This window comes from Pteronotus mesoamericanus, unplaced genomic scaffold (genome assembly GCF_021234165.1).
Source record: "Pteronotus mesoamericanus isolate MK-2021 breed Mesoamerican mustached bat unplaced genomic scaffold, CSHL_Meso_final contig_130, whole genome shotgun sequence".
NCBI lineage: Eukaryota > Metazoa > Chordata > Mammalia > Chiroptera > Mormoopidae > Pteronotus > Pteronotus mesoamericanus.
This window is the reverse complement of record NW_026555060.1, coordinates 25,667,016-25,694,982: the sequence shown is the minus strand read 5'-3', so window position 1 is coordinate 25,694,982 and position 27,967 is coordinate 25,667,016. Positions and strand designations below refer to the sequence as shown.

General features: G+C 40.1%; 1 protein-coding gene across 5 annotated transcripts; it reads left to right on the top strand.

The window, feature by feature from the left end:
• On the top strand, nt 1–27,103 carry SEPHS1 (selenophosphate synthetase 1). Of its 5 annotated transcripts, none has more exons than XM_054593651.1 (10): nt 1–272; nt 3,203–3,472; nt 8,766–8,869; nt 10,804–10,911; nt 11,884–12,038; nt 13,934–14,024; nt 16,307–16,406; nt 22,092–22,304; nt 25,152–25,321; nt 26,775–27,103. In XM_054593651.1, exons 2-10 carry the CDS (start codon nt 3,280–3,282, stop codon nt 27,066–27,068), a joined length of 1,428 nt encoding a protein of 475 aa, XP_054449626.1. In that variant the 5' UTR covers nt 1–272; nt 3,203–3,279; the 3' UTR covers nt 27,069–27,103. The 5 variants fall into 5 exon arrangements, with proteins under 5 accessions (XP_054449626.1, XP_054449654.1, XP_054449645.1 ...); XM_054593679.1 differs by having other exon boundaries at nt 5–272; nt 26,632–26,911; XM_054593663.1 differs by lacking the exon at nt 1–272 and adding an exon at nt 829–1,096.
• Nucleotides 27,104–27,967: the final 864 nt, after the last annotated feature.

Here is a 27,967-nt window from a genome sequence, read left to right as displayed (position 1 = left end):
ATGCCCGCCGCCTCTTAAAGGGAGGTAGACAGCCCTTAAAGGCCCCTTAGCGCGGCGCACGGCGGAGCGCGGCGGCCCCGTCCCGGCAGGGGCCCGCGGAGCTGGGCCGAGCCCCCGCGGCGCCCAGCGTGGTCCGGGCCCTCCCGCCCTCCGCGCCGCCGGGAGCGGCATTTTTATTCAGGCGACGCTTAAGGGAGCCCGGCGCGCCCGGTGCATTGTGGGAGCGGCGGCGGCCCGTTTTCGGGAGGAGGCGGAGGGCGCAAAGCGAACCGGTAAGCGCCCGGCTCGGGGAGGGGGGGCGCGACACTAGGCTTAAAGGGGAATATTCGTCCGCAGGCCCCGGGCGGCCGTGCGGATCCCCCTCCCGGCCGCCCGGGCTGCCGAGAGTCGCGCACGGCCAGCGCGCGCCAGCGCTGCCTGCAGAGGGGCCGAGCCAGGGCTTGGTGGGGCCGCTTTAAAAAAGAAGCACCGCCCGCGCCGCCGCCGCCGCCGCCGCGCGGGGCCGGGGAAGGAGGGAGGGAGAGAGGGCGGGGGAGGAGTGGAGGGGGAGGGCGGCGGCGGCGACGTAGGGGTTAATTTTTTCGCCCGCCGACATTTTTGTGCGGCGGCGGCGGCAGCGGCCAGAGCGCGCGTGCGGCCGAGAACCCAGGCCGGTCCCCTTGGCCCGGCGCCTTCCCGCCACCCGCCCCCCCACTCCGCCGCGTGCGCCCTCCGCCCCGGGGCCGACGGCTGAGCCTGGGCACCGTGGCCGGGCCGGCTAGCGGGCTGGGGTCCTGCCGCACTCGCCCCGCTGCGGCCTGTGGGCCGCGCACGGTTCCCGCCGTCGCTGCCGCTTGGGAGGACGAACGGGCGGGCATGGCCCATCCAGCGGCGTCGCGCTGCCTCCCCTGGCCGCGACCAGCCAGCCGCGCTGCACAAAGAGCCCAGGCCCGATTGGCCTTTAAAGGCGGCAGCCAAAACTTTAAGGTGTTCCGGAGTTCCGTGGCCCTTACTCTGGCCGCTTCGACGTGTGCTTCATGGCGAGCGCCTGGTCGCTGCGCCCACGTCCCCTCGTCCCCTCCATTGTTGATGTCCTGGGCTTAGGGGCTTGGGGTAGGTAGGTATGAAGCCGGGGGTTGTACCCTCTCCCACCGCCACTATTGTACTTCCCCAGGCTTACGGCCAGCTTTGCCACGTATTTGAAAGAAATTTAAACGTGTCTGGAAAGGAAAGGGTTAACCGTTATCTTTAAATATTCATGTCATTGTTTTAAAGGTGTAAACTGGCGGCTTTGGGGTTGGAGTTGACAGCCTGGTTGCAACAAAAGCACATTCCTCCTCTCCGTCTTTGCCCCAGTAGTTGCTCTTTCTTCCACGCAGCCCCCCATTCCTAATCCCTTCCCAAAATCTAAGAATTTTTGACTCTTTAACGTTAGGATGTGAATGTGTGATTCGTGTCCCTCGTACCATTTGGAATTTTAAAACTCCTGAGTGCCTTCTTGGCTTGAGGTGTTTTAAACTTTTCCCTTTAAAAATCTGTGAAGCTATAACTAATGTTAAAAAGAAAGTTAGTCCCCAAAATTCCAAATTCCCCTCCTGTCCTTTTTTTTTTTTTTTTTTGGATGAGGATTAGAGTAGGATAATAACTGGATACCTAGTGATGGTTTTTTGTTTTGTTTTCTTCCTGGTAGGAGTGAGGCTGAGTTAAATGCAAGGCATTTTGAGAGGAAAGGACTTTTTCTTTTGGCCCAAACTCTTCCAAGTCAACGAGTCAACGTGCTATAGGACTTCCCTAACTCTCAAATGGCTTCACAAGTTCCCATCTCGGTCATTTGGTTTGCTTTCCTGCTACCCTCTTATTGGACAGATTGTTTTCTTGGAATGTTGCACAGTTGTAGCTTTCAGACCGAAATCATTGCTCACCCCAAACATGTTTCTGTAAAGACAGTTTGGATTACTGCCCAGACCCGGCCTTTGTGAGATTTATTTTACATGAGTGATGACCTTCTCAGGGATCGAAAACTCTATAATTGGGAATTATATTCTCGATTATACATTTTATAAGAGAAACTGACCCTAAAACTTGGGGTGTCTATTTCCATGTCTAATAGAATACAGTCTGGAGGTTTGTAAACCCTGGGAGCACATGTTGAGTTTTTGGGTTAGCCCCAAAGGTTTCAAACTCTGAAGTGCTGCTTCCGTTGATACCAAGTACAGCTTAATTTATCATTTTAGTTCTGTGGTGAAACAGTAAAGAGCAGTAGCATATTTTGTTAGTGATGTGTGTGTACTAGTTTGCTGAACAGATGTTTGCTTTCTAGGAACTTGCATTGCATTAAAACAGAAGTTTACACTGCTCTCATGAAGAAAGTGTTCTTTGCTGTGTTAAACAGCAATTCCAGTTTTCAAGTTGTATACTTTAGTGGGACTGCCTATTTTGGGTTGTGTTGTGTACTTCTGGCTCTAAACATTTTTCTAAAATTGAATTTAACATCATAAAGAATTTCACCAAATGCATTTTCATCAACAACCTTTTCCTGCGAAGTATCTAGTAGGTGTTTTATTTTTCTGTGTGAGATAGCAAAGATATCAGAAAAGCTGTCCAGAAAAGTCACTTTAGTAGAACACCTAGTTTCTAAATCACAGTGCTTAGGTGAAGTGACTAGACATTTTCTCATAACACTTCTCACTAGAAGAACCTTTGTGACACTTTTCAAGATGGCGCTGTATCCTGCAAGCACGCAGGCCTATAGCTCCTTCTTCAGAGGCGGTCTTGCTGCCCCTTGGAGCCCAGTTATAACAGCACAAACATTGGGTCTTAAGTAGAGGATGCCTGTGATGGTATGGTCACTTTAAAATGACTTATTCGGTTTATGCATCACTAACTAAACTGTTGCAGCCCCAAATCATCATTTCCCAGTAGTCTTACTGATTTCAGTCCTCTTCCTCTTTCCATTTAATTTTCACTTTCAAGTATTCACTTCTTGGTAGGTACTAGTGAAAAATCTTTTTCTTTTTTTAAGATTTTATTTGTTTTTAAAGAGAGGGAGAGAAATATCAATTGGTGGCCCCTCACATGCCCTGCAACCCAGGCATGTGCCCTGACTTGGAATTGAACTGGCGACCTTTTGGTTTGTGGGATGATGCTCAGCCCACTGAGCCACACTAGTCAGGGCAGTAGTGAGAAATCTTTTGATGGTGTTTGTGTTTTGGTGATAACTCAGGTTGATTTGTAAAGAAACCAGCAGACTAGGAGAGGAAGGAGAGGAGCCCAGCTGTGAGGTGTGTACACCCAAGAACCATGTCTACGCGGGAGTCCTTTAACCCGGAAAGTTATGAATTGGACAAGAGCTTCCGGCTAACCAGATTCACTGAACTGAAGGGTACTGGCTGCAAAGTGCCCCAAGATGTCCTGCAGAAATTGCTGGAATCCTTACAAGAGAACCACTTCCAAGAAGATGAGCAGTTCCTGGGAGCAGTTATGCCAAGGCTTGGTATGTGAACCATTATTTCTCTCATGTTTCCCCAAGTAAAGCGTCTTGACTGCAGTGTAGTAAAAAAGTCAAAAACCAGACTTCTCTCCTCCCATGTTGCCTTTTTAAAAAAAAATTGTAAGAAAGATTCAAAGGACAATAAATGGTCACTTACAGTATCGTAATTTGTTTGGAGGAGGAAGTGCTTGAGAAGCATGCAGAAATGTGCTGTAACCATTTATAAACTTTTAAGTATGCAATTGAAACAATTATGGTAAAACCATTTTTTATTATATCGATTTTTCTGGTTAGCTTGAGAATTAAGCAAAAACTTCTTTATGCCTTTATCCTAAACATTTCCTTAAAATGCTTGCATTGCCTTCATTGCCTTAAGAAAGGCAGTGGTGGTTAAGCAGTACATTGAGAGCAGTGACTAGGTTGCGGGTGGGTGTTTCTCCTCAATATGCGTTGTTTGAAAAGTCCCTTTGCGGGGAAAGGAGAAGAATATACGATATGCAGAAGGGGAGAAGACAGAACTGAGTCTGTCGTTGACCCCAGATGTCATCTGGAATCGAGAGCCATGTTTTTTTCTTTACTGAATTCCTGATGTCATCAGTGGTTTGCCTTTTTCTGAACATAGAGCTCAGAAAGAAATTCTAGGCTATTGGGATCTTGTTAACTTTAATTGTGTGGTTTGACAGTACATCATGCAAGACTGTGATCATTTTGCGGTTTGATTGTTCAGTGAGTATTCTAGGAATTTGGAAGTTTTAAAGTTACCGTATGTGACTTGATCAGTTTTCTTTTCATAAGATTTTTATTTCATTTATTTTTGCCCATTGTTTTGTTATGAATACAACCTTGGGTTTGAACCCAGGATACTCCTTTCTTCCCTGATATACAAAGCAGATAAAAGCAGAGTTGCTCTGATTGGGAGAGCGGAAAGCTCACAGCCCACACTCTAGGAGCCTCAGGACTCCCAGGAGCTCAACTTTAAGTGTCCTCACCTAGCTGATGTCTGAGTGTGGGGAAATACCACATGAATGAGTTGGATTAGATACCAGCTTGTCAAGGAATAAAAACATGGACAGTTCCTGATTTATGACGGTTCAATTCATGATTTTTTGACTTTATGATTGTATGAAAGCAATACACATTCAATAGAAACTGTACTTGGAATTTTGAATGCCAACTTTTTCCTGGCCAGCGATATGCAGGATGGTGGTGCTCTCTTGTGATAGGCAGTGAGCTGCAGTCCTAGTCAGCAAGGAGATCATGCGGGGATATAATTGATACTCTATCTAGAGTGTACTTGTTGCGTTAGATGATTTTCCCAACTATAGCTAACATCAGTGTTCTGAGCACATTTAAGTTAGGCTAGGCTAAACTATGATGTTTGGCAGATTACATGTATTAAATGCATTTTGACGTAGTAGGAACATTGAGAAGCATCTGTGTGCTGAAAAGCTCTTTGACAGCTTTATAAAGAAAAATAAGCCACTGAATGGGGCAAAAACAATGCAGTAAAAACCTTAGAGATAAAGTAACAATTCCTCTTTAGAACTTACCCTTTTGATCTTTCAAGCACTTGGGCATGCAAGTGCTTTGATAATGAGTAGGATTATTTGCTTCTTCCAGTAGCGCCATGACTCTTGGCCAGGACCCTTAGACCTGGAATCCATGTCTTCCATTTCCTCTGCTCTCTGTCATTTGGTTTCTAAGTCCAAGCGTATTCAAAGGGAGGGGAAGAGCTGCATCACCTATAATCCTTAGTTGTGGCAAAAGGAGACAGATATCAACAGCAAGGGGAGAGGAAGGGAAAAGCAGATATAAGAACACAAAGGCAAGGGATTCTGGTCACACATGGTTTTTGAGAAGTAAATGAAAGGTGGTCTCCCTTTTCCAGAAAAATACACATCCACAAAATTTGCCTTCATGGCATTTACTAAGAGTAGCTGCGGACCCCAGGTTATAAGCAAATAGGCGCTGAAGGAAGCGTGGTATTAAAGCTATATACAGAAGTGGTATGTCCTTTTTTTTTTTTTCCCCAAGATTTTATTTTCAGAGAGAGGGGCTGGGAGGGAGAGATATAGGGAGAGGAACATAGATTGGTTGCCTCTTGCACACCCCCAACCAGGGACCTGGCCTGCAACCCAGGCATGTGCCCTGACGAATCAGACCAGCAACTCTGGTTTGTAGGCCAGTGCTCAGTCCACTGAGGGACACCAGCCAAAGCCAGAAGTGGTATTTCTTGATGGTATAACTTTGCTTTGAAATCAGATCTAGAGTCGTATCCTGACAATTGCTTACTAGTCACTAATGCTACTCTGTGCATGCTCTTAACCCTCCTGCACCTCAGTTTCCTGATTTATACAATGGGATAATAATATTTTTTGTAAATTGCTATACCAGAAATTATTATGTATGTATATGCACTATGTGTATATGCACATGCATATGTAGTACGTATATGTATGTATGGACATTTATGCACACAAATGTGCTTATCTGTTAATTTTTTTCTAAAAGAGTGTCATATTCCCTGGATTCTAAGATGCTGTTAATTGAAGGGCAAACCATAACAGTAGTTAAATGTACACATATTAGATGTATTCTAACTATAAAAAAAAGTTAAAATGAGTGATATCTTAAGAACCTGGTACATCTGTTGCCTGGTACTTGAGAACTGTCAAGTGTTCATAGTTTCTGGTAGTGGTGATGGTGTGATGATTTGGGTTTTCATGATGGATGGTTTCGATCTTGCTGAAAAACTTGTGGAATTCCTCAGTGCTCAGATTTATACTTGAGGCTTTCTCCCCTCTTTGGCATCTCCCTTTGTGCCCACCTGCTCTTACCTGGACTGTCCCTCTGTCTTCTACCTTGATACCCTAGTTTTTTCAGGCCCATGGCCCATCTCAGGCTCGGGCTGTCTTCCTTCCTGGAAATTCGATAGGTGATTTGTAAACTGATCACTATGGACCAGTGCTGTCCAAAGGAAATACGTAAGCCACATATGTAATTTTGAATTTTCTAGTAGTCACATTAAAAAAAAGTAGAGTTAAGTGAAGTTAGTTCTGTTTCCTTTAACCATAGAAAATATTATTTCAACAATTCATATAAAACATGAGGTTTGGGGTTTTTGGTACTGAGTATGTAAAATCTGGTATGTATTTTACACTTATTTGTGTATCTCTATTTGGAATAAATACATTTCACATGCACCACATGTAGCTAGTAGCTTGTGAAAGGAAATGAGGATAAGGAGAGCTTTTTTTCAGCCCTAGGAACATGCTCAAGGGTCATCAGTTAAAATGCTGATGGTAGGTATAAATAGAAATTAAATGCTTTACAAATATATGTAATACAAATTTAAGTTTACCCAAATTAGAAACATTTAAAGCTAACATTCAGTGACTTTTTTTTGTATATCTTTCTGTAATCCTTCAGTTTATATGAAAACAAAACAAAAACTATATCTCACTCATTTCCAAAGTGAATAGTCATACACTCAGAATGACCAGTTAGAATGATCAATTTGGGGAGAATCAATAAGAGTTAACTGTGGTTCTTGTTCTGTTTCCACTTAAATGCTAAAGAACAATTGTTGAGTTTCTGAGATTCTGCATCTACACTCAGCTAATCCATGTGAAAACTGATCGTTGGTAAGGTAGGTTCCATTGTCACAGATTTGTGAGACTTGCCTTTCTGAAACTAAACTCTCCGTTCCCTAACTAGATCTTCTCCAGTTAGGGAAAGGAGCTGCCATCTGGCATAGTAAAAACAAATCAGCCTGTCTTCACAGAGTCCATGACTTTTTATTAAATTTGATTTTATTTTTTGCATTAGTAATAATGGACCAAGACCTGGGAAAATAAGGTACCCCTGTGCCCCGGCCTTTATTGGGTATGTCGCTTTTGTGGTGCTGAAATAGTTGTACCTCAGCATTTTACTTATGCAAAATATGAAAGGTACACAAGTCTTTGTTTCTTGTGATTTGATATGATTTATTCTTATTTCCTTTGGAAATCTGAATTGAGAAGATGGCATCCCCTTGCTTCTTTTTGTACTTCATCCTGTCTTTTTCTCCACCTTTGGCTCATGGATTTGCACAGGTGAAGTCAGAGGGTAGGTGACATCCTTTGGGACAGGTGTAGAAAAGCACTCTACTCAGCCTACTTGGTGGGAATTCCAGTCTGAATTTGTAAAATGCCTGCATTACAGGTGATTTTTAAAGAAGTATAATTTACAGGAGTTGGTCTTGATGGTTTCTAAACTAATTTCAGGAAAAGAGAATTATGTTTAATTAGCCTATCGGTTGTCTATACAGTGGTACCTTGGTACTCATTGTTAATTTGTTCTGGAACTCATAATGAGTGCCAAAACCAACTGAACGATGAAGCATTTTCTCTTGCTGGCGGCGCTGTGACTCATAGAAGTTCTAGCAAGTGCCGTGAGTCCCAAGCAAGTGACTAGTGCTGAAACATTTTATTCTCCTTAAAATGCAGTAAGTACAGGGTTTGATGATGTCTTAAGCCGGTGAGTACCAAGGTATGGTTATATCTTTCTAAATGTTTAACAACAATTTTAAGAAATTGAAATATTTCCAACAGACTTACTTAGCACATTTTTCCCCTTTGTATGATAAGTTAGTGAAAGTGACTTTTTTTTTTTTTTTTTTTTTGCAAGGGGAATAACATGGAATTTTAAGGTTCCCTCTTAAAAAAAAAAGAAAAGAAAAATGCTTTCAGATACCAGAATGTGTGTGTGCTTGCTTGGCTGGAAATGATGAATTCCTGTTCTGTCTTTGCCCGCTTCTTTTTTCCTAATTTGTTATTTTTATTATTGACTAAAATGTGTAAGTAATAAAAGCATTTTATGTGTATAAAATACTTGACAAATTTTCTGTTGGGGAAACAGAATAACACCTAAAGATAAACTCAATGTAGAGAAAACAACCCAAGTTCCATTTATGCTGTTCTTATCTTTAAAGACATTTTATATGGTGCCAGTCACATGATACAGTGTTCAAATGGAAGTGTCTATTCAAGGCATCATTAGGGGCTACACTTCTATCATACTGAGGTTGAGTCTCTGTGACTAACAAATTTTACTTTTATTTTCTATCTTCAGCTAGTTAGGTTTCACATTTATTTCAGTTATGCTTCTTGATAGTAAACACATTGCTATACTGGCAGCATGCATTGTTCCATAAGTATCTCATGTAAAACACTCCTATGCAGAACACTGGTGGCATAAGATGAAATGGCCTTTCCTGTTGATTTGTGGATGATGATGGCAACTTCCATCTTTACAGGTATTGGAATGGATACTTGTGTCATTCCTTTGAGGCATGGCGGTCTTTCCTTGGTGCAAACGACAGATTACATTTATCCTATCGTTGATGACCCTTACATGATGGTAAGTTTGACCAGTTATGTTTTTACATCTGGAACTGCCATTTGTCTGGTTTTGGGTTGTAGCTGCGGTTTTGTATGTGTGTATGTTTTCTTGTTTTTGTTGTATCCAAATAGTTCTCATCTCACCATTGACCTGACTCTGTAAGTGCAGTCATTTGATCTGTTTCCTGCTCACACTTGATACTGCATGTCAGCAATTAGGCAGAAGTCCCTCTGCTGCTTTTGTATAAGAACACCTGCTCTCTACTAACAGTCTCTGTTGACTGATACGCTTGTAGTTATTTTCTTTTTTTTCAATATTTGTAAACTCCTCATTCCTGTGTTTCAGGCCAAAGATGTTATGATACCCTGTAATGAGTCTGATCCTAGATGTTTCCTTCTGAGTAGAGGTCATCACAATTTAACTTCTTGACCATTTATTCTGATTCTGGCCACTCCCCTAACCCCCAACTGTGTTATAGACTCACTGTGTAGAGGATGCATCTGAACTGCTAGATTGAAGTTCCTAGCTACTGATCATGCCTGGCTTGGATATATTTCCCAAATGCTCATTGCATGCTTGCAACCAGCAACCCTTTGATCTACTCGGCTTTAACCTTCCATCCTACCAGCCAAGAGGAACAGATGAGGAGACTAGGAACATCCTGTCGTTAGGAAATATCAGAGGTCCTTCCTGTGTGCCAAGGGTGCTGGGATCAAGCTGCACACATAGGGACTTGGGCCATGAGGCAGCTAAATGGGGGTGAGGGTGGGGTGTTCGCCTCTCAGGTGACAGTGACAAGCACACAGGTTAATAAAACCTGTTTTCTCTCCATACATCCATCTGTTTTCTCCTCTATAGCAGCATTCCTGAGAGACTGAGGTGTGCCATACCCCAGGTGTCCCACCTGACCAGGTGGCAAAGGCAGCTAGAGCGGGGGGAATGCATCCTTTTTCTGGCATCTCTTAAAAACATATGAGAGAACCCAGGACAGAAGGGACAGTAAATCACTGCAGCCCAAACCGGCACTTGGCACCCAAGTTGCAAGCCACTTGTTGCCTCATTACTTTTGAAACTGAGTCACAGAAGGCTATTAAGCTAACTGCTAATCTGCCGGAAAAATCATTTAAAAAATCTAAACAAGGAAAAAAAACAAATTTTAATATTTGGGAGTTTTATTATCCTTATGTCAGAAGAAAATTTTGTCATTTTCTCCTATACTGTGAGAGAATGGTAACTTAAATTTTAAAAATTTCTAGTGGCAATTAAAAAAAATTTATTATTACATTTCTGTTCAGTCCTATTTTAAAGTTCCTTAACAAAATCTGATACTTCATTGGGAAATGTTTCTTTTCCTTTAGAAATCACTCTGACTTCAGGCTTAGATGTGTTTTATCTCTTCTGTCATTTTGTTTTTCAATTAAAATTATTTTTCTATTCGTCTTCTATAGGCTTGAAAAGAAGCCACAAAAATTTCTTCATCCAAGTATATAAAAACCATGTTCTCTATAACCAGTCAAATCCACATTATTTTTAGACTCTGTTTAGGATAAGTGGCTGTTTCCAAGTTTGCTTTGCAGCACTTGTTTTCACTCCACAGCTCTTCCTCCCAGACCTTGTTCCCTCTAACATCTTCCCACTCCCCGTTCTCCATCTAAATAAACTGCAGGCTTCTCCCAATATTTAGAATGGGAAAGAACGTAGAAATTGTTTGATCTGTCTGAGAAAGAAAAGACAGGAACAGGAATCACTTGGAAAGAGTGAATGGCCTAGTGATTATGTGATTTAGGAAAGGTAAAGAGTCTGCAAGTCACAGAAACAGCACCCTATCCCAGCGGCTGCCATCCCTGGAAAGTCCCCGGGTTCTCTTTGGACTTACTCTGTAGACCCACTCTTTGTTTCTACACATGGAAAGTCCCCCTCTTGTCCTTTCTCATGTCTCTGTTCTCTTCCAGGGCAGGATAGCGTGTGCCAATGTCCTCAGTGACCTCTATGCAATGGGGGTCACAGAATGTGACAATATGCTGATGCTCCTTGGAATCAGTAATAAAATGACTGACAGGGTAAGTAGGAGATGGGCCAGCTGCATACTGTCTCTTGTCTTGGTCACTTCACTGGACTGGTCAGATGCCTTTTCCCATCTGTAAAGTGAGGAGCCCAGGCTGCATGACTTCTGTATTTCATCATGTTCTCCATTTTTTGGCAGCTATCAGTGAATTAAAATAGTCTGGCCTATTCACATTTTCATTGCCACTGCCTGCTTCCCTTTCTCCTGGGTAGACTGAAGCCAAGACATTTATGCTTGTTTTAAAGTCTAGGCCACAGTAATAGCACTTCCACGCCAGGCCTGTGGACTGGGCCAGTCTTACAGACCCATGGCGGGCGGCACCCCCAGGGAACAGGCACCCTCTCCTTTGGTTGCTGGTTGGTCACTGGTATAGACAGTGATGGGACTGGGGCGTCACGTGTGTTCCTGCGCTTACCTGGCAGTGTCTGTGGTCTTGCTGTCTGTACCTGTTCTCCAACCCAGAGGTGAATTAATTCCCATTTAGATTATTTTTGAAAGATACTGGTGTTTGACCCCCAAAAGAAGTTTCCCCTACCTCGTAGAAATGAGAGTTTTCAGAAGGCCCTTTTCTGCCTGCACAAAATGGGTGCCTGGGCCATCACTTGCACACAGTTGTCTGGGGAGGATGGCGGGTGTGTATTAAGGGGGTCTTGGAGTTCTTGAGGGCCATTTAAAGAGCTGGCTCAGGTTTCAGAGAGCCCTGTGCGCCCAGTCACATTCCAGTTTTTACTTCTCTGTTATCTGGGCTTCGTTCACATTGTAACATAGAATATCTTCCAGCTTTTGATAAAATGGCTACAATGAAAACTATTATTCGTCCTCCTTTCTTCCTACTCCCTGTCCAGTCTGTAAACTTCCAGGACTTCTATAGGGTTTTATGGTCCTCTTTATAACTGCAAGTGTAGACTCTTTTCTTAGTTTTGAACTAAATTATATGACTTTTAATTTGTGTCCTTTTAAACCCTAGGAAAGGGATAAAGTGATGCCCCTAATTATACAGGGTTTTAAAGATGCAGCAGAGGAGGCAGGAACGTCTGTAACGGGCGGCCAAACAGTGTTAAACCCCTGGATTGTTCTGGGAGGAGTGGCTACAACTGTCTGCCAGCCCAATGAATTTATCATGTAAGTTGGTTTTGTTCCATGTCACCTGGCCTGGTTCTCTTTCTTTTCTTAAGATAGATTCATTGAGATAGAATTTGCATACTCTGAAGTTCATCCATTTGAAGTATGTAGTTCAATGGTCTTTGGTAATCACAGAGTTTTGCATCCATCCCCAGAGTCAGTTTTAGAACGTTTTCATCAACCCAGCAAGGAACCCTGCCCCCCTTAACTCATTCCCCATCCTGGCTTCTTTCACTTTGTATACTATTAGCATAATATTTTTAAGGTTCATCCATTTTATAAGATCTATCAGTACTTTGTTCCTGTTTTTTAAATTTTAATATTTTTTATTGAAGTATTCATATAACAAAATTTTACATAATATAAAATCCAGCATTTTAAAGTATACAATTCATTTTTTGTATTCACAAGGTTGTGCAACCATCACCATTATCCAGTTCCAGAATATTCCAATCCCCCGCCCCCCCCCCCCGCCAAGAAGCTCTTTACCCGTAAACAGTCATTCCCAGTTCCCTCCTTCCTCCATCCTGTGGAAACCACTAATCTACTTTCTGTCTCTGGATTTATCTATTCTAGACATTTCATATGGATGGAATCATACAATATGTGGTGTTTTGTGTCTGGCTTCTTTTAGTACAATGCTTCGAAGGTTCATCCGTGTTGTAGCATGTATCAGTACTTCACTCCTTTTTATGGCTGAATAATGTTCTATTTTGTGGACATGCCACAGTTTAATCACAGGTGATAGATATTTGTGTTATTTTCACCTATTATGAATGATGCTGTTATGAACATGCATAACATGTTATTATGTGAGCATAATGTTTTGATTCTCTTGGGTATATCTACCTGAGAATTACTGGGTCATGTGGTAACTGTTTAACTTGAGCAACTATCAAACTGGTTCCTAACAGCAATGTAGGAAGATTCCAGTGTCTCCGCATCCTCTGTAGTATTTGCTACTGTTTTTATTTTAATTTTTTTGACAGTAGCCATCCTAGTGGGTTAAGGTGATATTTAACTGTGGTTTGATTTCCATTTCCCTGATTGCTAATGATATTGAACATCATTTAATGTGGAGATTTTTTGTTGTTGTTTTTTGTTTTGTTGGGTTTTTTTAGCCAACCCTAGGTCTTTGGAGAAGTTTCTCTGTTGGCACAAATTGCCACTTTCCATGTTTCATGTCTTATTAAGAAAAGCCACCCTGTTCTATTTGCTGAAGGAAGTTCAAATTCCATTTGTTTTCCTGGTTTTGTGAATAGATACTGATAGGCACTGTGTTCACATGACACAAAATTCAAAAGGTATAAAAGGCTCTGCAGTGTAGTCTCTCACGCATCCCACATCGCCAGTTTCCCTTTCTGGAGGCAACCACTTTTACCATTTGTCAGTAATCTGAGTGGCAAGTAGAAAACTTACTGATCTCTTGGTCTGAGTTTGAAACTTAGATCTGAAATCACCAAAACATTAGACCTACAGATTTGTGCAAAATCCCATATCCTGAGAATCAGTCTTTGTTTCAAAAGTCTTGTTGCCTCAGAAGCATGGTGGATGGATCTATATTGAAAATAACACACCAGCATGAGCAAATCAAGGCCTAATCCGGCCTTTACCTTTGAAAGCTAAGTGATTTGCTGCTTTGTACATTTTATTGGGGGGCTGGATCTGGTAGGTAATTGATAGACTCCTATATTCTCTTTCAGTGTTTTTGTTCCAGTAGTAGTATCCTCAGTAGCAAGTTTCAAGGCTCTAACACATGGTGGTGGTGGCTTAAATATACGTGTTTGCAAAGGCAATATTTTTACCAGACTTTCTTTCTCCTATTAAACTGGTGATGAATTTACCTCCTTGGTTAATTTGACCCAGGCCCTTGTTGTGTGTTGTTTTTTTTTTAGGCCAGATAATGCGGTGCCTGGGGATGTGCTCGTTCTGACCAAGCCCCTGGGGACACAAGTGGCTGTCGCAGTGCACCAGTGGCTGGATATTGTGAGTGACCCTGCCTGCAGTGGGGGAGGAGGAGCTGAGCAAAAGTGTGCAGGACTGTGAGATTTGGAGAAAAGCACATTCATTTACATTCAGGTCAGGTAATCTCTTCAGTCTGCTAGTGCAGGGAGTATGCTTTAATTTTACTAAAAGATATATCTGCTCCTGAAATAAGTGCTGCTGCTGGTCTATACAGGAAACCCTTCCCCTTGGACCTGTTTTATTCTGTTTCAGGTCTGCATCTTCCAAATGTCATCAGGTTGTCTTCTAAAAATGAGCTCCTTTAGTTTCACTACCAGGGAGTTTAGTATCACTCATGCCCTTATAGAAATACTAGGAATTGTCCATATTCTTTTATTAATTCGGAGTTCCATGTACTGAATGCTTAAAGGAGGTAAGCCCCAGCTTGGGGTTTCAAAGAAGCTCTATAAAGAGAATTTGTAAGTCAGTGAGCTTGGTTTATTTGACGCTGAGATAGCTTTGTTTTTCATATCTTAAACATCACTAAAAAATAATATAGAAGACAGATGATGCATTGTAGAATTGTGTACTTGAAAACTGTATAATTTTGTTAACCAGTGTCACCCCAATAAATTTAACAAAAAGGAAAAAAATAATACAGAAGAGAATGTGTGGAAAGTTTGGTGCTCGGGATATAAATAAGATCAGGGTTACTGACAATTTAAATTATTTTAGTTATGAGGTTTTTGGTTGTTTTTCCTTGGTTGTTTTCTCTTTTCAAACTAATTAGTAACTCAGAACATTTTGATGAATAATTGTCTTGTAGAGAGAGCATCTGGAATAGATGGATATTTATCCTGAGTAACTTTTCCACTGAGCTATAATCATATTTCATTTAAGATTTTTCCCATTGTCATAACAACTCAAAAATTAATACAATTTGTGGTGTGTCTCACATATTTTGATGCTTTTAATTTCTACAACTGTCATCTGAAACTACCAGTCCTGATAAACAGTTGAAAAAGAAGAATAATTTTATGTTATTCATAACCAAGTATGTTCAGTTGATAGAGCAGGGGAAGGAAAATCTCTAAGGCTGCCACAGTCTAGTTATTCTTCCATTCTCATCCAGTGATTATGGGGAGATTTCCCATCAAGTATGGTCATCTGTAAATCAGACTAGAAGGTTATTACTGGGCAGTAATTCACAGAGTTGTTTTGCAATGCAACTACTCATATCTAAGTAATTTAGCAAGGGAGTTGCAAGCAGGTGAGGGAAAGGGGCATCAAAGATGAGGGGTTTGGGATCCTTCTCTCCTCCCCACCCCACCCCCAACTCGACACCTTTGCTTTTATACCAGTTTTTTTTAATGCTCAGAATTGGAAAAAAAGCAAGTTTCAAAGGCTATGTAACAGTACAATACCCTTTTCATAAAAGTCAGAAGCAACCAAAGAGCATATTGTTTAGGCATCTGTATGTGAGAGCACTTTTTTGAAAGACAGGGGAATAATTACAAGTATAAAATTCAGAATAGTTGTTACCTCTTGCAGGGGGTTGGGGAACAATGGACTAAGGGAGGAACACGTAGAGAGAATTAAGGTATTTTTACATTGAGTGGTAGATTATTGGGTATCATTAAAAAATAAGTGAATCCATGAATGATGGTAATTAATGGACCATAATGACATTATGTCAAGAATCCATAATCATGATTTAACTTCTTTGAAGATCGACTAAAGAAAAAGGGAAACACCTTTTTCTCCTTACTTTTATGATATCCGTTTTGGTCACCATGGCTCTCCTCAGCGCACGTATAATCAAAGTTGCTTTCACATTCATTTGTCCATAGGATGCCTTGATCCAGAATTCAAGTAAAGTCAATAGTGGTAAAATTATATGAAAAATAAAGCCATTGGCTTAATAGGGGAGATGGGAAGGTGAACCAAAAGACATTTAAAATTGTTCCTGTGTGATTCACACCCTAGCGCAGAGGAGAAGGGCCCTCCGCCCAGTGTTAGCACACTTTTCATTGCCTGGGCGCTGCAGCCATGTGCCCTGCTGCTTCTCTAGCCGGTAAATTGCGGCATTTGACTACAGAAGTGTGGTATGAGAACACAAAAAGTACCTCTATGGCATGTCTAAGGGACACCTAAAATAATAGTTGCGGGAGGAAAAAAGAGACTTAATTTTGCATACAAAATTAGAAAAATAACATTCCCTATAGGATGACTGAAGAAAAATAGGCTTTTTCTTTCAGTGGTTAGAAGTAAGGATTAATCACATTTTTTCCTTCTTTTCTCCCTCACCTATTTTCCTATACTAGCCTGAAAAATGGAATAAAATTAAACTAGTGGTCACCCAAGAAGATGTGGAGTTGGCATACCAGGAGGCGATGATGAATATGGCAAGACTCAACAGAACAGGTATTGTTCTGGAGACAGGAGGCTGTCTCCAGGGATTGGCACGTTTTCAGAACACGGTCAAGATGGGAAATATTTTAGGCTTTGCAAGCCACAGATGGTATCAGTTGCATTGAATCTTTTCCTCCACAACTCTTCAAACATGTAAAAGAAGACCATTCTTAGCTGGAGGAATAGGCCAAGGGCCATATTTCCCCAGTGACTGCAGACCCTCCTCTGTTGGTCCCTGGTTTTAGACAGATTTGGGTTTGAGAACAGAAAATGCATGTATTTCTTTTATGTATTTCCTTTCAGCCAAAGGGGGAAAGCAAGATTCTATTCACAGGATTATTAAAGAGAAAAAATGTCAGTGAAGGACCAAAAAGAATGACTAACACATGGCATACAAAGTTTACTCATTCAGTGTATGTTTAATGAGCACCTATAGTGTGTCCTTCACTCTTCCAAGTGCTGGGGACAGTGCATTGAACAAAAGAGACAGAAGTCCCTGCCCTCTTGGACCTTACATCCCAAATGCTGGTTTGCTTCCAAATTATCTGCACAGTGCAACCCACACAGGTGCTTCTCTAGGAATAAAATATGTGCAGGGCTTAAGGCACAGCAGTACAACACCCATGTGCTCGCCGTCTCATGAGAAACAGTGGCCTTGGTTGCCAGATTTGCTCCTCTCACACCCTGGTCCTGGATTCCCATTTAGGGTAACCATTGTTCTGAATCTAATATTTCTTCTCATGCTTTTAAAATTTTTATCACATACACTTGTATGCTTAAGCAATAAACTAGTTTTGTACTTCTTTAATGAATCGTGCCTATATATGTTTTTCTTCCTGTTTTGTTCACTGTCCAGTGTTTTTGAGCATCATCCCTGGTATGTGTACTTGTATTTCATTCATTTTCTCCACTGTATAACTTTCCACTCCATGACTTACTTATCTGGCTTACTACTTACTGTTGGGCATTTGGGGTACACATGTCTAAGAGGTCTCTAGTGACTGAGATTTCCTTTTTTTTTTTTTTTTTTTTTTTAATTTTTTTTTTAAATCCTCATATGAGGACATACTTACCAATTTTAGAGAGAGGGAAAGGGAGGGAGAGAAACACCAGTGTGAGAGAGAAACATCAGTTAGTTGCCTCTTGAATATGCTCTGACCAGAAATTGAACCCACGGGCTTTTGGTTTACAGGATGCTTCAACCAACCAAGCCACACTGGCGAGGATGCCTCATCTTTTCTAGGTGGTGCTGACTGTTTTCCAGAGTGGCTGTACAAGTTCATAATGATGCTACATTTAAAAAAGTCTTTAATATATTTTTCTCTTTCTGTTTATTGTCTATATATTTTTTCTGTTGTAAAAAAACATACTCATTATGGACAAGTTTTTAAAAAACTAAAAAAGGAGAGAAAAAACATTGTCCATAGTCCCAGCACCCCAAAACAGCTTTTATTAATATTTTTATATATTCTTCCAGGATTTTTTTGTTTTGTTGGTGGCTTGCTGTTATTTTATGGTTATTTTATGGTTATGGTTAAACTTTTGGTTATCATACATTTTCTATGTATTTGCAATCTGCTTTTATTCATTTAATATTACTAATTTTTTTCTATATTATATAATTATAGTACACATAATTTTTAATGGCTAGATGTTCTGCCAGAGAGAGATATATACCATAATTAATTTACCTTTCGCTTACTTTTGAAGAATTGATTTTGAGATCATATTTTTCTGTATTTTCTCCCTGCATTCCAGGAATAGTTCTTTGGCTATATTCCAAAGCTGAATAGTAATTATTTCTTTGTCCTTACAATGTCTCATCACTTACAATCAAGGCTTCTCATTTGTGTTTGTGTTTCTGTTCCTATGACACTTAAACTGTTTAAAGAGTCTTTCTTCTTTTTATCCTTCAAATTAACTAGTTTAACAATGGGAAAGTGATTGGTAATGGATTTACTTTTATAAACGTGGATTACTATTTTGCTTATATTTGAGCATTTATGATTTCCCATCCTTACTTTTTTTACACATTGTTGGTAGGAATGCAATATGGCAGAATGCTTGTGAAGGAGTATTTGGTCATATCTAGCAAAAATTATGCACACATTTATTTGGCCTAGCAATGCCACTTCTGCAAAACTGTCCCAGAGATAACAGTGGCCAGAATATGAAATGATGTGTACAAGGCCATTCATTGAAGCACTATTTATAATTGCAAAGAAAGGAAATCCAATGTCCATCCATAGATGACTGAATTCTTGTCTGTATGCATACATTTGACTATAAAGTAATAAATAAGTCTTTATTACTAGGGAGCTCTCTCTAGGATATGATTAAATGAAAAAAAGCAAGGCTCAAAATGATGTGTACAGTATGCTACATATGCTACATTTTATGTAGACATATGAATATGAAGTAATGTGTATTATACTTCAAAAAGAAGCAGTGGCAACAAATGATTAATAAAAATTGTATGTATAACAGACTAAGGGAAAAGCAGACTCTGAACATGCATTGTTTTATAAGTTTGACTTTGGAATGTTTTGTCATTTTCTATGGTTTAAAAAATTTAATAAAGACCACATCTTACAAATCCAAACCACATTTTTTAATTATATTTTATTGTTCATGCTATTACAGTTGTCCGAATTTCCCCCCTTTACCCCGTCCACCCAGCCCCCACCCCACTCCCTCAGGCCATCCCCCTACTGTGGGTCATGTCCATGTGTCATATATTACCTCTGGATAGTCTGTTCCCTGTGCTATGATTTACATCCCTATTCTTTAGCTGTTGCACCAGTTTGTACTTCTTAATCCCTTCACCTTCTGCCCACCACGCAGACCACCATCTCCCCCCAGCCCCGAGTCTGACAACCATCAAAACGTTCGCTATGATTGTTTCTGTTCTTGTTTGTTTTGTTTTTTAGATTCAGTTGTTGATAGATTGGTATTTATTGCCATTTTATTGTTCATATTTTTTATCTTCTTAAAGAAGACCTGCTGACGCCATTTTTTAAAAAACGTGTCTAATATATATCAACTTAATGGCAAAACCACATGGGGAAGAATTATATGAAAGAAGCTAAGTAAAAAATCTAATCTTGAATTTGAAATTATCAGTATAAACTTGCATTTGTTCCCCCTCAAAAATGCTTATTTCTAAGCCTTTCAAAAAGGTCTAATAGCAATGATAACCTGTTAATAATGAACTCCTGGTGCCAAGATTCTGATCTGAAAGTTACCATTTTCCATTAAAAAATGCCAGGACTCCTTGGGGAAATGGCCGATTCCAACTCTGGGACAGGAAATACAAAACATAAACCTGGGCCATTCCTGTGCTTTGAAAGTAATGGAGCTATCAGCAACTGATAGAAGAAGGTCACTTCACATAGCTTGAAGAGGCTCCCACCAGTCAAATTAAAGGGGGCCAGACAAAGGGAGTATTAAAAAGAAGAGTGACCACAGTTAAAAGTATATCGGGTATCTAAAAATCAATGACATAATGATCAAAACATTTTTGGTCACCTTTGGAAGTTGCTAGGACACCAGCTTATTCTGAAAATAAGTAAAGGGAACTAACCACATATTTTACTGTTCTTGTACAGACTATATTTTGGGGAAACCAAATAACATTTTTTAAAAAATTCTTCGTACAGGAATCACATCTAATAAGGGCGGGAAGAATGATTGAATTACAAATTTGTGCTTTACTTATTTTATTATTATTATTATTATTATTATTATTTTGCCAACCCTTTGATTTAGTAAACCCCAATAATAAACATCAGTGGCTGTTAAAATTGCAGTGATATTGGTGAAAGAATGGAAAAATAAATCAATGGAACAGGCTAGAGAGTCCAGAAATATACGCACATAAATACAGTCAGCCGATTCTTGACAAAAGAGCAACAACAGTTCAATGGAGAAAGGATAATCTTTTCAACAAATGGTGCTGAAACAACTGGATATCCACAGGCAAAAAATGATTATAAACACAGGCCTTATACCTTTCATAAAAAGTAACTCAAAATGGACTATAAACCTAAATGTAAAGTGCAAAACTGCTGAACTCCTAGAAGATAATACAGAAGAAAATGTAGGCGACACCTTTGGTTTGGTGGTGTCTTTTTAGATACAACAGCAAAGGTACTGTCCATGAGAGAAAAAATTGACAAGTTGGATTTCATTAATATAAAAAACTTATGCTCTATGAAAGACACCAAGAGGATAAGAAGACAAGCCACAAACGAAGAAAAATCTTTGCAAAACACAGTTCTGACAAAGGACTGGTATTCTGAATATACAAAGAACTCTTCAAATTCAATGTTAAGAAAGCAACCCAATTAAAAAATGTGCAGAAGGTCTGAAAAGACACCTTACCAAAGAAGATATACAGGTGACAAATAATCCTATGAAAATGTGCTCCACATCATATGTTATTAGGGAATGGCAGTTTAAAACAAGATACTATTCAGTACTACACGCCTACTAGAATGGTTTAAGGCTAAAACACTGACAACTAAACGATGACAAGGATGTGGAACAGTAGAAACTTCGATTCATTGCTGGTAGGAATGCAAAATAATACTGCCACTTTGGAAGACAGTTGGGTGGTTTGTTAAAAAGTTAAATATACTAATATGATCTAGTAGTTGTGCTCCCTCGGTATTTACCCAAATGAACTGAAAACTTCTCTCCACTCAGAAATCTGCACAAAGATGTTTGTCACAGCTTTATTCATAAATGTTAAAACTTGGACACAATGAGATCCTTCAGCAAGTGAGTGGATAAATTGATACATACAAACAATGGAATATTATTGACAGCTAAAAAGAAATGAGCTGTCAAGACATGAAAAGACCTGGAGGAACCTTAAGTGCGTGTCACTAAGTGAAAGGAGCCAATCATCATAATTCCAAATTCTGGAAAAGGTAAAACTAGAGACAGTAACAAGGTCAGTGGTTACCAGGAGTAAGGAGGAGAGAGGAATAAGTGGAACACAGAATTTTTAGGAAAGTGAAATATATCTGTATGATAATGTGATGATGGATACATGTTATATACATGTTTGTCAACACCTACAGGCTACAGCATTAAGAGTGAAACCCGGGTGTGAACTGTGAGCTTAAGTGAATGTGTCAATATTGGCTTATCACATAACAAATGTACCACACTATGATAAATATTGAAATAGGAGAAATGGAGCATATGGAAACTTCCTATTCATTCCACTCAATGTTCTGTAAATCTAAAACTACAAAATAAACTTATTTTTTTTAACTAAAAAATAAGAAATTAACCCTCATTCTAGCAAGATTGCCTTAAATTTTTGTCAGTCTTTGAAAGCTGTTTTTTTATTTTAAGACGGTTTAGGCTGTTTGAACTTTCATTGTGATTATGATTCTTCTGTTTGAATTTTTTAGTTTATTGGGGAGTTACTGTTCATTGAAGCAGCTGATAGTTCTCAGTGGCTGAAATTGAAAGAAACCAACTTTGACAATTTCACTGTGGGTTTTGTTGATTTTTAAAAATTACATTTTCTTTATTTCAATATGCCATTTCCCTGACAATTAGGAATTTTAAAATCAAAGCGTATTTCAGATTTTGACTTGAGGAAAGGTGGGGGTTTTTTCCCCCTCAGAAAGTCTCCAATTATTTTACCAGATACTAAATTCCTTTTCTGGTCTCTCTTAGCTGCAGGACTCATGCACACGTTCAATGCTCATGCTGCCACTGACATCACGGGCTTTGGAATCCTGGGCCATGCGCAGAACCTGGCCAAGCAACAGAGGAACGAGGTGTCCTTTGTGATTCACAACCTCCCTGTCCTGGCCAAGATGGCTGCTGTGAGCAAGGCCTGTGGAAACATGTTTGGCCTCATGCATGGGACCTGCCCGGAGACATCAGGTACAATTCGAGGATCCTGGCCCCTACTCTGAGGATTAAACTAGTGAAGCTAATGGAAAGTTCCATGAGAAGGAAGAAACCAAATATATGAGCATGACCCCATTTTGTGTGAGGTCACTGCTGATAATCTTGACCTTTTTAGCAATAAATGTTCTCTGCCCCTTTGTGCTGTAGGTTACCAGACTCCTGCCATCCTGTGTGTGGTAGAACAGTATTAGTTAAGTTCAGTGTTTTCTGTGTTTGGTGATAGAATGGGAGGAAGGAAAATAATAGGAAAAAAATAAGTCACTACTCAATTTTCATTGGGAATCTAGCATTTTTTTAAATTATATTTTATTGATTATGCTTTTACAGTTGTCCCAAATTTTCCCCCTTTGTCCCCTCCATGCAGCACCCCGCCCATCAGGCAGTCCCCACACAGTTGTCCATGTCCATGGGTCAACATATGTATTCTTTGGCTACTGTATTTCTTACACTGTACTTTACATCCGCATAGCTATTCTGTAACTACCTACCTGCACTTCTTAATCCCTTCACCTTTTTTGCCCATACCCTGACTCCCCTTGCATCTGGCAACCATCAAAACGTTCTCTGTATCTATGATTCTCTTTCTTTTAGGCTGCTTGCTTGTTTTTCAGTTGTTGATAGATACCTGCTTGTTGCCATTTTATTGTTCATATTTTTTTTATCTTAAAGAAGACCCTTTAACATTTCATATAATACCAGTTTGGTAGTGACAAACTCCTTTAGCTTTGTCTTGTCTGGGAAACTCTTTCATCTGTCTTTTGATTCTAAATGATAGCTTTGCTGGTTAGACTAATGTTAGTTATGGGTCATTGCTTTTTATGACTTTGAATATTTCTTGCCAATCCCTTCTGGCCTGCAAAGTTTCTCTTGAGAAGTCAGCTGACAGTCTTATGGGAGCTCCTTTCTAGGTAACTACTTTTCTCTTGCTGTTTTTAAGATTCTGTCTTTGTCTTTAATCTTTGGCATTTTAATTATAATGTGTCTTGAGTTCATTTTGTTTGAGACTCTGTGCTTCCTGGACTTGCATGTCTTTCCTCACCAAGTTGGGAAAGTTTTCTGTCTTTTTTTTTTTTTTTTTCCAAATAGGTTTCTAATTTCTTGCTCTTTCTCTTCTCCTTCTGGCACCCCCATGATAAGAATGTTGGTGTACTTGAAGTCATCCCAGATGTTCCTTATACTATATATATATATATTTTTTTATTCTTTTTTCTTCTTGCTGTTCTGATTAGGTGTTTTTTTCTTCCTTATATTCCATATTGCTGATTTGATTCTTGGCTTCATCCACTCTACTGTTGTTTCCCTGTAAATTGTCCTTTATTTCAGTTAGTATATTCTTCATTTCTTACTGGATCTTTTTTATGATACTGAGGTCTTCACTAAGTTCACTGAGCATCATTATAACCAGTGTTTTGAACTCTGCATCTGCTAAATTGCTTATCTCCATTTTGTGTAGTTCTTTTTCTGCAGTTTTGACCTGCTATTTCATTTGGATCATGTTTCTTTGTCTCCCCATTTTGGCAGCCTCCCTGTGTGTGTTTCTTTTATTAGGTAGAGCTGCTACATCTCCTGGGCTTGGTGGCATGGCCTTATGTAGTAAGTGTCCTATAGGGTCCAGTGACACAGCCGCTCCTATTACCCAAGCTGGGTACTCAAGGTGCACCCTTCATGTGCACTGTGTACACTCTCCTGTTATAGTTGAGCTTTGATTGCTGTAGGCATGTCCAAGGTCAGTCGCCACCTGTGTGTCTATCGGGTCATGCTGCATAAGCTACAAAGGGGTCTGCAGATAGCTGCTACTTGTACTGGGCTTGGAGGTACCCAGGTAAGACCAAGTTGTGAGCCAAGGCCAGCTGCTGCTAGTGCTGAGCCTGGGGCCACTTAGCAAGAGGTGTAGGTCTTGGTAAAGCCAGATGCTACTTGTTTGAGATAATTTAGGAAAATTTAAAGCATGGGCCAGGACAGGCCAAGACAAGCAATTAGTATGGAAAAACCCCTGGAAACAGCTTGGGTAGGCTCAAAAGTTGGGTGGGTCAGGGCCTCAGGGAATCACCAGGGTAGAGCAAACAGTGTGAGCCAGGTTAATAAGTCTCAGAAAAGGACCCACCCGCAGGCTTTGTTGGGGAAGGACTCAGAAAAGGAACAGTGGACTCTGCCAGCATTTCTTTCTGGGAGACAGCTGTCACCCAGCTCTCATCCTGATGCCAGACAATTCATGTCCTCCTGTATGTCTCTCATGCTTTTGAATCTGCTGCCCCCACACTGGAGCTCATGGGGAGTAAGTCTGAGTAAAGTCTGTGCATGGGTCCTTGAAGATGAGGGAGTAGATTTTTTCCTGATTGTGTTACTTCTATTTGCAAATAAAATTTTCTGCCCTTGCTACTGAAATAGCAATGAAAATTTATTTAAACTTATTCTGTACTTTTTTTGTAGATAATGATAGGGCAAATGAGAGAACCTAGATACTTTTTAGGAGTACAGCCTTTTGTGATTTTAATTTTTAAATTAAAAAGAACTTTTTTTTGTAAAACAAGGAATCCATGTAGAGAATTAAAAAGGTAAACTTCTGTTGTTTTTAAATATTTCTTTCACTGTAGCTTGGGAAAAATAGCTACCACATATTTTCCAATAAACTATTTACAGTTTAATCTGTGGAAATAGGTTAAGGCAGAATGAAGTGGGCTTCCTAGTTGAATGGAAGGTACAGCTTGAGAATAGTTCTTGGTTGAGCACAGATCTGTGCAGGAGTGTTTCAGAAAGATAGTGGTAGAGAAACTGCTCGCACAGAATCACAATTAATGGTCATCTTTTTTTCTTTGCCAGGAGGCCTTCTAATCTGTTTACCACGTGAGCAAGCAGCTCGGTTCTGTGCAGAAATAAAGTCCCCCAAATATGGTGAAGGTCACCAGGCATGGATTATTGGGATCGTAGAGAAGGGCAACCGTACAGCCAGAATCATAGACAAACCCCGGATCATCGAAGTCGCACCACAGGTGGCTACACAAAATGTGAATCCCACACCTGGTGCCACCTCTTAATCTAGACCGAAATAGCTATTTGGTTTTGTTTTTAAATAGCTCTATTTCCTTTATCATCATTTCAATTAAAGACTATAAACAACAAAAATCTCATTGTGTCTACACATTGGTGACCTGAGGTCGATTTGTGAATGATGCAATTAATAAAATAAAATCCATTGCCTTTTTTTTCCTGTTACATTAACTGAAGATGCACCTAATCTTGAGGCAGCTTCTGAGTTGAGAATTATATTGTTATCCAATACTGTTGATTCATTTTGAATCTTTAGACACTTATCTCTTGCCGCATAGGCTCTTCTTAAAGGTGCTTTCACATAGCACAGACATTACCAGTTGTAGTGTCAAATTGCAGTTTGTGTCTTTCACTTCATGTATATTTATCATCAGTCTGATCTTTTCTAAGTGTCTCAAATGGTATTCTGGACAGACGGAATTGGTAAGTGGCAAATGGTATCTCATTAGGAAGAGGGTTGCATGATTCCTTTGAGTCTTTGATTTGTAAAGCCTAGTCTTCTAATTCAGGAGCATCTCTGACCCAGGATGTTTTCCAATAGTGCATTTAGTTAAACAAGGCAAGTGCTTAACTCTGCATGGAAAGCATTTGGAAGACAAAAAATATTTTTTCTTTTTCTTTTTTTTTTTGTAGCCTTCCTAATATTTACAGGAATATCATTAACTGTTTACCAATAGCGAAAACAGGATACTTTTTGCAATGTAATTAGATGTTCTATAGTGCAACAAGGAATTGCCTTCTAAAAGGGGGTTCATGTATAATACTCATACAATTCAATATATAATTACACAAATAATTTTTAAATAGAATCAATAATAAAGACTGTTCTGTGGATGGTAGTGCTTAATACATTTTATATTTTGTATAGTGATTTCAGGCCTTTTGTTTCCTTAAAATCAGCAGCTACTTAGTCTGCTTCTGAGCATTATTTTGTCCTTTGTGCCAGTACATTTTTGTGCACGCTTTTTGTGATATGTTAAAAATCTGCATTGCCAACATTGCAGCTTGAACTCAAACTTGTTATTCAAATATTTAATTTTTTTTATTGCTCTTGTATAATCAGATGCCCCTTTTAGTATTATTTTAGAAGCATTGGGAGGGTTTTGGCTAAAGTACAATTTATTGGGGGGAAACTAGATTTTAGTTTTATAAAACTTTTAAGTCTTTCATGGGACCTATATTTTCTTGAATTAAATTTTGTAGTTCTAGAAAAAATAGGCAATCTGAAATGGTGTTTATCTGTGTTACTTAGAAGCAGAGGCCTCCTTATATTGTAACCTACTAAGTGATTTGGAGGGATTCCTGTCATTAAGCACAAGTGCACTGACCCCTCAAGTGTCCACGTAAGAAAAAGCACCACATCACTGCAAGCTTTCGAATGCTTCCCGCTTACAGGCAACAAAGCTGTGTGAACCAATCAACTTCTTGCCAAAGGAGACCGCCACTGAGGAGAGAAAGCCCCTGGAAGAGGCTTTACCGTGGACACTCCCCTCCCCCCTTCGGCACCCCAAGGGCAGCCTGTCTGGCATGTGTCACTGGCACTCAAGCCGTAAGGATTGTGTGTGGTACCTCAGAGGCTGCTGCAGAACTGAAATTAATTGGACATTCTATAGGGATTTACAGATGTTGGTCCTCAAAACTTACAAACCATTGGTCTGCAAAATAAAATATCAGAAACTTCAGAAATGAACATACTGTTGAACTTTTCTTTTTGGAAAAAAATGCACTAGTGATAACTAAATCTGAAGAACTTTCAATGTAGATTATGTCTTCATGGCTGGAGATTTCCTTGGTGGCAGGCCTGCTGAGAGCAAGTAAGGTAAATGGACATGCTTTTGAGGAAATCATCTTTGTGAAGATTAACATTTATAAAGAGAAAATGTTGGGTTCTGAAGAGGTCTGTGTCATTCATCTGATCCCAGGAGGAAGAGCTGGTCTTTCAGGGAGAGCCAACCTGGCCTAGCTCACCTGTCTTAGAATGCTTGGAGGGTTCTTGTCAAAGGCTAAAAACCTTGGGCCCCTCCCCAGACAGTATCAGAATGTGGGAGGGGAGAGTAGGTGTTAGGAGATTAGGGAATCTCAAACAAGCCTCGTAAGTGGCTTTGTGCCCTAGAGTTAGAACCACAGGACTAGGAATGGTGTGGAGGGCTGGGAGAGGCACAGGACTGAAGGAAAGTGAGCTTGCTCTTACCATATACTTAACTAGGAATTTTTCTTTTCATCTTGACCATTCAGTTTACTGGCATCTGGGCCCAGCAAAACAAAAAAGCCTTGAAATTTCCTTGAAGAGACAGGTGATTGTCATTGAGTATTTGTGTTCTTGGCAAAATCTATGCAGAATATTTTAAAATTCAGTGAGCTGTTAATAAGTAACAATTATTTGGCACCCTGAATGCAGTTTAAAACTACGTTGAGCCCTGGCTGGTGTGGCTTAGTGGATTGAGCGCCAGCCTGTGAACCAAAAGGTCACCGGTTTGGTCCCCAGTGGGGGCACTTGTCTGGGTTGCGGGCCAGGTCCCCAGTTGGCATGCTAGAGACAGCCAATCGATGTTTCACACATTGCTGTTTCTCCCTCCCGCCCCCTCTAA